Source organism: Chanodichthys erythropterus, chromosome 20, assembly GCF_024489055.1.
Source record: "Chanodichthys erythropterus isolate Z2021 chromosome 20, ASM2448905v1, whole genome shotgun sequence".
NCBI lineage: Eukaryota > Metazoa > Chordata > Actinopteri > Cypriniformes > Xenocyprididae > Chanodichthys > Chanodichthys erythropterus.
In genome coordinates, this window is record NC_090240.1 from 22,652,347 (window position 1) to 22,664,582 (window position 12,236).

Genomic DNA, 12,236 nt, shown 5'->3' on the forward strand with positions numbered 1-12,236 from the left:
TGTTCGTATGGTTGATCACCATGGGAACTGATATCCTATCCCATAATATTGGCTTCCTTTTTGCTTTTCACCCTTTAGAATAGAATGAGTTTTAAACAAGGTTTTTCCAGACTGACTTCTACTTAGGATTAATAATAAGAAAAGAGTTTATTTAGGCTTTAAGTTTTAAACTCAATCCAGTGAAAGTCTATGTAACTGAGACCTCACGAAAACCTCAATAAACATGCGCTATTTTTCAGAGGGTCACTGGAGGAAATCTGAATTGTTTCACCACTAGGACCAGGAGAGGTTTCTGGATGCACTGTGGGAGGCTTTGTTGGCCATGTTTTTCTTAGCGAATCCAGTTGGACAAGATGCCTCACAGCTGTCCTCCATTATGATTGGATAGAGCTTTGTAAACCCTCTGGCACCACAGCAAGGACAAGATGCAAATGGCAACAGTATCTAACTGGACTTTGCCAAGTACAAACTGAGACGATTTTGCAACCCAAAAGCGTGTTTGTGGTTTTTATCGATTAAATTCGCTTTACTAAAATGGCTAGCCTTTTCTTTGCAGCGAGCTTTGTGGGTTATTACATCTGTATATACATGCTCATGGCCAGTTCTGATAGAGACTGCCTATGTCTGCTTAAATGTAAGGCAATGATTGTTGGAAGCAGCCAATTGTGAGGCCTGAATGGATGTTTTTCCATAGCCTACATGTAGAAGCAAACATTCACCATAGCATACCAAGGCAACATCTCATCCTGCTTTCAACACATTGTTCATCTGTTCCCATCACGCTGTTTTCTGTGAACAAAACTTTTTTATATTAACCACACTCTACTGTCTGTTTATCATTGAGTTCAGCTTCTTTCTCCACTCATACACTCGACCACAAGCATAAAAGGTTTCTTACGATATTTGCTTTTGAATGAGCTTATGTTTCTGCCTGTGTCATGAATGGTGCCGCCATGGTTACGGCACAGGAACAACAAGTGCTGATTCATCTGCCGCACATGCTGGCGTCCCAGTGCCAGGCTAGAATCATTTTGATGAACAGGCTTTAATCATGACTGTGTCAGCAAAATCATATCAAGCCTTTTTATGACAATATATACACTTTTTCCATCACCCCACCTCTTCAACATGTGTACAACCAGTATATTCGCATCCAGAACAATACACACACACACACACACACACACACGGGCATGTTTTCATCTGTCAATGTACCGTTAAGACAATCAGTTCATTCAGCACCCATATTGGTAACACCCCCGTCCATGTGTTTATTAGATTGCAGAGAGAGCAAAATCTCAAACTGTGTGTCAAGATTAAGTTTTAATAATTGATTTTAAGTCTCACAGCAATAGGATCCTAAATTTAGTTGCTTTAGCTCAAATCCCACTGAAGAGTGCATTTTCAGGCTATTATTCACAATATATTTTGTTCTAGAGTAAACATACCTGTTTAAAAGGCTTTAGATTTAAATTTTACATTTATTTATTTGACATATATTTTGATAAATTCATTTTATATATACATATATAAAATATATGTACACCACTATTCAAAAAATTGGGGTTGGTAAGATTTTTTTAATGTTTCTGAAAGAAGTCTCTAACGAAGGCTGCATTTATTTGATCACAAATACAGTAAAAATAGAGAATATTGTGAAATATCATTGTCATCTATATTCGCTGTTTTCAGTTTTAATATATTTTAAAATGTAATTTATTTCAGTGATTTTAACACTGTATTTTCAGCATCATTACTCCAGTCTTCAGTGTCACATGATCCTTTATAAATCATTCTAATATGCTTATATGGAATACAAAATGTTCATTTTGATCAGTTTAATGCATACTTGCTAAATAAAAGTATTCATTTCTTTCAAAAAACAAACTCTTACTGACCCCTAGTCTCGCGTAGCCAGACTTTCAGACTGACGGCAGAAGGTGTGGACTCTACCACAGCTTTCATTTGCCAAGGACCGCCCAAGAGGATGTTTGACTGACATGTAATGCAACCAGTTACAGTTTGTTTTCTAGGGGCGTGAAAATGTAAAGTCGATGTCCTTACAATAACAGACTGGCATGCATCTAATAAATTCTTCATTCAAAAACGTGCAAGTTTACTGCAACAGTGGAACCGCAAACTTCACGTACTTTTGAAACTCCAGCGTTTAGCCGATCCTGATACACGCTTATTGATAAGCGGCAGAGTTCTTCTTCCATGAGGGGGTTTGGCATCAGCATTTGTTCCCAGTTAAGTGTGTCTGTGGGCGTGACATCTGAGGCTGAGACTAACTGACCCCTAATTTAACGGATGTGTGTATATAAAATTATATTTATGTATATATTTTAAATATACATTTTATATATATATATATACATTTTATGTGTTGTTTCCTGGGAATCAAACCAATGACCCTTGCCTTGCTACAGTAGCGTCATGTTTTACCGTATGAATCGTGCTTCAGAAACATGTGCGCTTTAGAATAAGCAAAAAGACGACTGGCTCTTATAACTGAAGGATGGAACATTTGTGTTACGTTTTCTTCCTCTTATACTGTCTCTGCCTATGTTGTCATGTGCAAGCAGACTGCCTGTCTCGCTCACACAAAGACAAACAGACGCACATTTGTGTATGTGACAGATATCAGCTTCACGGAAGTGTTAACCAGCTCTGGCCCTGCCCGAGAGGCGGCTCCCTGAACATCAGTCCTGGCATGCAAATCTAGTGGCTCTTGTTGCCTGCCTCTCTCTCTCTCTGTTTCTCTCCGTCTCTTGAGAAGGTTGGAAAGTTTGTTCTGCAGCGCTAGAGAGAGTTAAAGTATGTATTACTCCCCATTCCTGTGTTTTCTTCCCACCTCGTTCTCACTGTCTTTCGTTTTGCTCTTTCCACTCACAGAACACAAGGAGGGACCGGAGTGGAGGAAGGCTGTGCCCAGCTACACACAGTCCAGCAGCAGCATGGACTTCCGTAACTGGAACACAATGCCACGTGACGAGAGCCAGGAGCCTCTGCCCAAGAACTGGGAGATGGCCTATACAGAGACGGGCATGGTCTACTTTATAGAGTAAGTCCTGTTTGCCAAGTAGGACATGTTCCTGGACTGACATTCCTATCAATCAATCAGATTTTAGGGTTTGGGATTCAGACTATGTTTGTTTGACAGAAATGTTGTTCCAGGAATTAGTTAAATGTGTGTGTAAAATGTTGCACTTTTTTGATTATTTAATTTAACTTCCACAGATGATACATAAGCATTAAGCAAAATATGTTATTTTGTGCCCATCGAATGTAGATTAAATACTGCACTAATTCAGACATGGGGCGCTGAATGGAAGATGATTTTTGATTTATGTGATTTGCTTGATTGTGTAAATTTTGTGTACCAGGTAGAAACGTTTTATTGCCAAAATAAAAATTAAATTAAAAAATTTAAATAAAAGTTCTGAGCTAAATATAACATTAAATAAGTCCAATACAGAAATGTATTGACATAAATTCACTTATGTGCTTTCAGTGCATTTTTGTTTGTTTACAAATTTAAGAACAATGTAGAACTTGAAGAACTTGCACTACTGTGTGACAGTAAAGACATTTAAAATTTTACAAAATATTTCTGTTTCAAATAAATGCTGTTCTTTTAAGCTTTCTAACAAAAAATCCTGAAAATCAGAATATTAAAATGATTTCTGAAGGATCATGTGACAATAAAGACTGGAGTAATGATGCTGAAAATTCAGCTTCGCCATCACAGGAAAAAATTACATTTTAAAATGTTAAAATAGAAAATATTTATTGTCATTTAGATTTCACACTATAGCTGTTTTTACTGAATTTGTATCTAATAAATGCAGCCTTGATGAGCATAAGAGACTTTGTTCAAAACATTTAGAAATCTTACCAACCTAGAAAATTCTATAGTTCTTCAAGTATGGAAGTGTGTAGTGTGAATACATTCTAAACACACTTCATCCACCATGTTAGCATTGTAAGCTGTACATTGTTTTTGGCCTCACAGACCGTAAAGTGTCCATCGGATGCATACTACTGAATCTCGGCGATAGCAGAATGTCATCTGGCTATTTTTCACCTGCTGATTCATGAATTTGACATTACTATCATTTGTAATTCATATGCAAATTTTAGCTTACTGTATAGAAGGGAAGTGTTTTGCATTAAATTTATGGACAATACACAAGTTGTGCTGTACATTGAGGAACCCACTGTGGTGTGTTTTTAAACCGGGGAAAGATTTGTAGTTCCATCTTTTCAGATTTTGCCTACGATTTACTGTAACCGAGCTCAGATGTAGACAGCAGCTCTCCAGTTAAGGGCTCGCTCAATAAACAGGAACTCCGGAACTCCTGCAGACACATCAAGCATGAGAGACTGCTGGGAATTAAAACAGCTCTTCTCTCCCATGCTGAAACCGAGGCTAGCTTACATTTTTCACAGCCTCTTCCTTTCAGTGTCCATTACCTGTGTCTGTGGTCGCAGTCCTTAACCAAGCACCTCTGCTATCCACACAGAGGAAGAGAGAGCCAGCGAATCAATACTTCATTCTCTGAACAATGCAAACAGTCGGCTAAATGGGGCCTTCCCAGCGGGCCTTGCTTCTGCACACGTGTCTGTCTGCATGAGTCTCGGAGGATGAGCTGCACCTTGCCATGAATATTTCAGATTTTAAACGCATTTGCTTTTGAGTAGGCTCCCCATCCCTCCACAGTAAAGACAACTAAAGTGCTTTTTGAAAAGGTCTCGCTGATGTTTTAATGTGCATTTTTTTAATATATTATATATTAGGATTATATATATATATATATATATATATATATATATATATATATATATATATATATATATATATATATATATATATATATATATATATATATATATATATATATATATATATATATATTTTTTTTTTTTCCCCATTAGGAAGGTTCAAGTGCCCCTTCATCAACTCCAAACCAGAAATCTTTAACTCATACTATTGTCATATTATATTATATTATATTATATTATATTATATTATATTATATTATATTATATTATATTATATTATATTATATTATATTATATTATATTATATTATATTATATTATATTATATTATATTATATTATATTATATTATATTATTAACTATATTTAAGATTTTCTAAAACCTGTACAAAAAACGATTTGCCAAATACTAAGATATTCAAAAATTATTTTTCTTTAAATTCACTCACATTGCTACGGAGCCCCGGACATGACATGCAGGAAAAAAATTAGTTCCTTCGATTTACTAAAACGTGCGCACTATTTACTATTTACTATTAACGAATTAGTAAATCGTGCACACATTTTAGTAAATTGTGTGCACGATTTAGTAAATTGAAGGAACAAAATAGTAAATCGTGCGCACAAATAAGTAAATCGAGGGAACAAAATAGTAAATCGTGAGCACAAATAAGTAAATCGACGGAACGAAATAGTAAATCGTGCGCACAAAGAAGTAAATCGAGGGAGCGAAATAGTAAACTGTGCTCAAATAAGTAAATCGAGGGAGCGAAATAGTAAATTGTGCGCTCAAATAAGTAAATCAAGGGAGCGAAATAGTAAATTGTGCGCTCAAATAAGTAAATCGAGGGAGCGAAATAGTAAATTGTGCGCTCAAATAAGTAAATCGAGGGAGCGAAATAGTAAATTGTTCGCTCAAATAAGTAAATCGAGGGAGCGAAATAGTAAATTGTGCGCTCAAATAAGTAAATCGAGGGAGCGAAATAGTAAATTGTGCGCTCAAATAAGTAAATCGAGGGAGCGAAATAGTAAATTGTTCGCTCAAATAAGTAAATCGAGGGAGCAAAATAGTAAATTGTTCGCTCAAATAAGTAAATCGAGAGAGCGAAAAAGTAAATCGTGCACACAAATAAGTAAATTGAGGGAGCGAAATAGTAAATTGTGCGCACAAATAAGTAAATCGAGGGAGCGAAATAGTAAATTGTTCGCTCAAATAAGTAAATCGAGGGAGCGAAATAGTAAATTGTGCGCTCAAATAAGTAAATCGAGAGAGCGAAAAAGTAAATCGTGCACACAAATAAGTAAATCGAGGGAGCGAAATAGTAAATTGTTCGCTCAAATAAGTAAATCGAGGGAGCGAAATAGTAAATTGTGCGCTCAAATAAGTAAATCGAGGGAGCGAAATAGTAAATTGTTCGCTCAAATAAGTAAATCGAGGGAGCGAAATAGTAAATTGTTCGCTCAAATAAGTAAATCGAGGGAGCGAAATAGTAAATTGTGCGCTCAAATAAGTAAATCGAGAGAGCGAAAAAGTAAATCGTGCACACAAATAAGTAAATCGAGGGAGCGAAATAGTAAATTGTGCGCACAAATAAGTAAATCGAGGGAACATGTCATGTGCAGGGCTCCGTACATTGCTATGCAGATAAAATTAATATGAATTTATAATTTAACAAATGCCAGACAATAGACCCTTAATTATTAAGATTCCATTTCAAATGTAGTTATATTATATTATATTATATTATATTATATTATATTATATTATATTATATTATATTATATTATATTATATTATATTATATTATATTATATTATATTATATTATATTATATTATATTATATTATATTAATCTCTGCATCAAATTATATGATAATTGAGTAATAATAAAATGTGATAGTTTACAATTAATATGTTACTATTTGAACAAAAAAAACTATAATTGGGTGAAAAAAGGAATCATAGCGGACAAATTAGTAAATTGATGGAACAAAATAGTAAATCGTGAGCACAAATAAGTAAATCGAGGGAGCGAAATAGTAAATTGTGCGCACAAATAAGTAAATCGAGGGAACATGTCATGTGCAGGGCTCCGTACATTGCTATGCAGATAAAATTAATATGAATTTATAATTTAACAAATGCCAGACAATAGACCCTTAATTATTAAGATTCCATTTCAAATGTAGTTATATTATATTATATTATATTATATTATATTATATTATATTATATTATATTATATTATATTATATTATATTATATTATATTATATTATATTATATTATATTATATTATATTATATTAATCTCTGCATCAAATTATATGATAATTGAGTAATAATAAAATGTGATAGTTTACAATTAATATGTTACTATTTGAACAAAAAAACTATAATTGGGTGAAAAAAGGAATCATAGCGGACAAATTAGTAAATTGATGGAACAAAATAGTAAATCGTGAGCACAAATATGTAAATCAAGGGAGTGAAATAGTAAATCGTGCACACGATTTATTATTATTATTTTTTTTGCATGTCATGTGCAGGGCTCCGTACATTGTTATGCAGATAAGATTAATATAACTTTATAATTTAACAAAGCCAGAAAATAGTCTTAAATTTTTAGACCCCTAATTATTAAAAGATTCCATTTCAAATGTAGTTATTATTATATTATATTATATTATATTATATTATATTATATTATATTATATTATATTATATTATATTATATTATATTATATTATATTATATTATATTATATTATATTATATTATATTATATATATTATATTATATTATATTATATTAATTATATTAATTATATTATATTATATTATATTATATTATATTAATCTCTGCATCAAATTATATGATAATTAAGTAATAATAAAATGTGATATTTTACAATTGATGTTACTATTTGAAGAAAAAAAACTATCTATAATTAGGTGAAAAAAGGAATCCTAGCACATACATTCTGAATGTGTACAAATGTAATTCTATACATTTATAAATGCACATTAAATATTTTGTGACACAAAATGAGTGTTGTCGAATCTCAATTTTAAAAGAGCTAAATCAGAATCTTTCTGTGTACACATGATTGGAAATATAAAAAAAAAAAACATCTTGCATCTGTTGTTAGCAATAGCTGAGCAGTGTTTATTGTTGTTTGTGTCATTTTTTTTACATTGTTATGGTGAGGTATAGTCACGTTGCTGTTGTTTTACGAGTGTTACACTGTTTGGCTAAGCTGCAGAGTCACTCTAATTGTGTAATTAAGGACTGGAGCACACTTAGAAGGACTACCAGGTGTTTGTTTGCTGATGCTTCTTTCCCTCTCTGTGTAGTCACAATACCAAGACAACGACCTGGCTCGACCCACGACTGGCAAAGAAAGCAAAGCCTCCTGAAAAATGTGAGGATGGAGGTAAGACTGAGTTCGTTCATGAATCACACAGAAGAGTAAACAGACCCTAGCTGAGCTGTGAGACATTAGCCTCTCTCTCTCTGGCCCGCCTGTCTAATGGCTCACAGGAGACATGCTGAGAGCCCATCAGCGTGTCATCTCACACAAGCAATCCCAGCACCACTTTTTGCATTGGGCACGGCACGTATGTCCATGTCAGGATGGTGGCTTCCCACAACTCTCACATCAGAGGGAAAGATAACAAGTCATTTTCCATATAGAGCTTAATAATACCTGCACCCCCATCGTTTCCTCTGCACTCAGCCTTCTGATCTCTTCTCTGCCCAAACACGCATGTAAATGCAGCCAGACTTCTTGACCTACCTGGGATTTGGCTTCTCAGAAAATCACCGTCAGAAAACCAGACCCCCTGGTATCAAGCACATGGGTGATTTGCATCTGTTCAAGCTGTCTCTGATATGCCTGTCTGATTCTCCGCAGAGCTTCCATATGGCTGGGAGAAGATTGAGGACCCACAGTACGGGACTTATTATGTGGAGTGAGTATGCTCATATAATTTATGGTCCAGTAACAATGATGAATGCCACATTTTTGTCCACAACATCTTGGTTTGCTGTATGCTGAAGATTTCCGTTGCTCGTTTGGCTTTGTCTTTTTTTTTTCATTTAATGTCTTTTTAAATCCAGCTTAAAACATAGCATAAAGGGATTGTAACCCTCATCCCCATCCAAAGGAAACACAAAACAATTTCAGAAATAATGAAAGTAATGCACCTTACTTGAGTTTTATGATTTGTTATACACAGTGTTGGGAGTAATGCATTACATGTAATGCGTTATGAGTTATGTAATCAGATTAAAGTAAAGTAACGCAACATCCAAGTTACTTTTTCAAATAAGTAACTTTTAAGTTACTTTGTTTTCCCATGTATTGACTGACACCTCTCCTGTCCCCTTGGTGAGAGAAATCGGGAGCAAGTGCATAGGCATTTTGTGTGATGATGGCTATTGTACATGATGGCTATTGTAGTTCTGGACTAAATGTGAGCAGGCATTTATCTCACTTGTACAAAAACAGATTCAATATTCCTCAATATGCGTAAAAACACTGACATACACACTCAGAATGTTACGCAAACCTGCAATAAATGAAATTTTAAATAATACATAATTTATCATCATTTTACTTTTGGTGTAAAAGTTTTGTTTTTTGAGGTTACTTTTGTCTGTAGAGAAAAAAAAAATGAAAATGGATCCTTTTACTAATAGTATGTAGGCTATTAATAATAAATCTTAACTAGGGTTGCCAACCGTTCCGTATATTACTGAATCGTCCCATTGAGCAGTGACTCATTCATAAGCATGTATAAAAGCATATGAAGTTTAAGATTTAGAATTCTGTTTTAAACCCATAGTGAACATAGTTTGCCCCATATAGGCCGCATTGTAGTCTAGGCCAGGTATATGCAGGCAAATGCTGTATGACCACCTAGTTTTAAAGGGATTTTGCCTATGCCCAACCAGCCATGCTAGAAAACATGCCTGAGGGAAGACGTGATCAAAAAAGGGAAGTGTTATTTCACTATTGTAAGGTAATGTTGTTAAATAGAGAAAAACATTGCATTTAGCCTTAGTAACTTTTAGCATATTCTTAACCTTGGACTGCATTTTTGTTAGTCTTTTTTCACAGAAACACAAAATGACCAATAAAGTCTTGATCACCACCAGCAGCATATACTAATATTTTCATTCATACATGGTTGCAAAAACATTTTATTTCTGAAGTGCCAGTGTTTAAAAATTGCTTTACTGACAGATGTGTATATATTACGGCTGTCAATGTTAACGCATGCGATTAATTCAAAATCCTTAACGCGTTAATATAATTTAACGCATATTTAATGCAAAAAATTACTGAAGCATGTGAAATTGTGTCATAACGTAATTTATGTCACGCAGTTAGATAATCTTAAAGTCCATGCTGATTATATCAGAGATGGCAGAGAGAATTATTCATTCCAGTGTCTGTTTCACTTTAAAACACAAACTCTCTCTATCACTGGATCTGAAGAGCATGAGCCCTCCCGCATCACGCTATTCCTGTCTGAACAGAACGTCAAAACATCCCACCGCTGTATGGCCAGATGATATGAAAACTATGTTTCTCGGCTGGATAAAGCAAACCAGCTTCTTGCTTTGAAAGTTTTGGTGGATGAGGATTGCAATCAAAGTAAAGACGGTTGAGGTGACGTACAGAAGCACGCGTGAGTCCGTTATATTGATGGACAAACAAATCATGTATGAGTGCTCTCGACGCACTGATCACACATTTTATTTATGCACAGACACATTTCAGTATATTCACGTTGTTTTCACACACATTCAGGATAATGTTTGGATTTGTCCTGTGTATGTTGCCATGTACTTTAGTATACAGTATATGCAGGTCAAGGCGGTTTAAGGTCCTGTTCAGTATGATTTGTCTAAAATGTAAACAAGATCTTTGCTGTTGCACATACATACTATACTATATAATTCTGAAACGTTTTTTTTTTTTTTTTATGGGTGCTTTGGTGCACATAAACATATGAATTATATAAAAAATGTCTATTTTGGAAAGACATTTTTACAAATTTACCTTGAAAAAAGCTGAAAAAAACATGTTTTGTGAAAATCACACTTCAATCTGATGGTTTACTTTGCTGGATATAGGCAATGATGGCAAAATGGACGTGTTAAACAAGATAAATGGTGTATGCTTCATTTCACACTAAGTGTGCGATTAATCGCGATTTAAAAAATGTATGTGTATGTATGTGTTGACAGTCCTAGTGTATATATGTATGTGTGTGTGTTATATATATAATATAATATAATATAATATAATATAATATAATATAATATAATATAATATAATATAATATAATATAATATAATATAATATAATATAATATAATATAATATAATATAATATAATATAATATAATATAAAAAAACTGGGCTATTCATGGCAGCCCAGATGCTAATACGTTTAAGCATCATGTTCAGTATGAAGTAAGATTGTAGTACCTGGGATTTTGAGAATCCGTGTTTTTGTAAAAATATTTAAGATTAAAAAAACTGGATATAAACAAAGTTTTTTTTTGCCAGTTTTCAAGACATTTATAAATAGTTTTCTTTAATTTCACTCACATTTCTGCTAATTAGATAATAAAATTATTAAAAATGCACAAAATGTTCTCAGACTTTTGGTTGCTTAATTACTGAAAAAATGCAGATATATTATATTATATTATATTATATTATATTATATTATATTATATTATATTATATTATATTATATTATATTATATTATATTATATTATATTATATTATATTATATTAATTATATTATATTAATTATATTATATTATATTATATTATATTAATCAAATTATATAATAGTAAAAATATAAATATTATAGTATTAATATTATATAATAATCTATAATAAATTAAAAATATTTAGCTATGATTAAAAAAGTACACTAAGAGATTCAGTAAAAAAAATTCACTCACCTTGTTATGCTAATAATTTTTAATAACGATATATAATTAAAAGAAATACACAAAATGTCTTAGATGTCTTAACCCCTGATTATTGAAAAAATATACATTTTCGGCATAAATTAGTACGTTTCTGAAATGACAGACTGCTCAATATCACTTATCGATCATCATATTGGCTGGTTTTGCTAATTTTCTGTGGGATATTGTAGATGTTGGAAGGACAGCCGAGGGCTTTCGGAAGCGAATATGGGATTTGATTTTAATGCCATTTATTTTGCGTGAGGTCAATCCCTGTTGTGCCATGATATTTATGCAAGGAGGTAAATAAAACATTATTTTAGATTTGAATATGGCTTGGCACAGGGCCTCATTACGCTCTGCCTGAATTATCACAAATAGGAACTATAGTAGTCAGATGAGAGCACTCAGTCTCTCTCTCTCTCTGTGGATTGGGAGGATAAGTCTCAGCA

The 12,236-nt window shown here is 33.2% G+C and overlaps 1 protein-coding gene across 2 annotated transcripts in view; it reads left to right on the forward strand.

The window, feature by feature from the left end:
* The window catches only part of magi3a (membrane associated guanylate kinase, WW and PDZ domain containing 3a), a 175,300-nt gene that overhangs the window by 127,394 nt on the left and 35,670 nt on the right, over positions 1 to 12,236 (forward strand). For both annotated transcript variants that reach the window (XM_067371557.1, XM_067371558.1), the window contains exons 5-7: positions 2,896 to 3,064; positions 8,138 to 8,217; positions 8,698 to 8,755. In XM_067371557.1, coding sequence (XP_067227658.1) covers positions 2,896 to 3,064; positions 8,138 to 8,217; positions 8,698 to 8,755 — 307 coding nt within the window. The remainder of the gene's footprint in view (positions 1 to 2,895; positions 3,065 to 8,137; positions 8,218 to 8,697; positions 8,756 to 12,236) is intronic.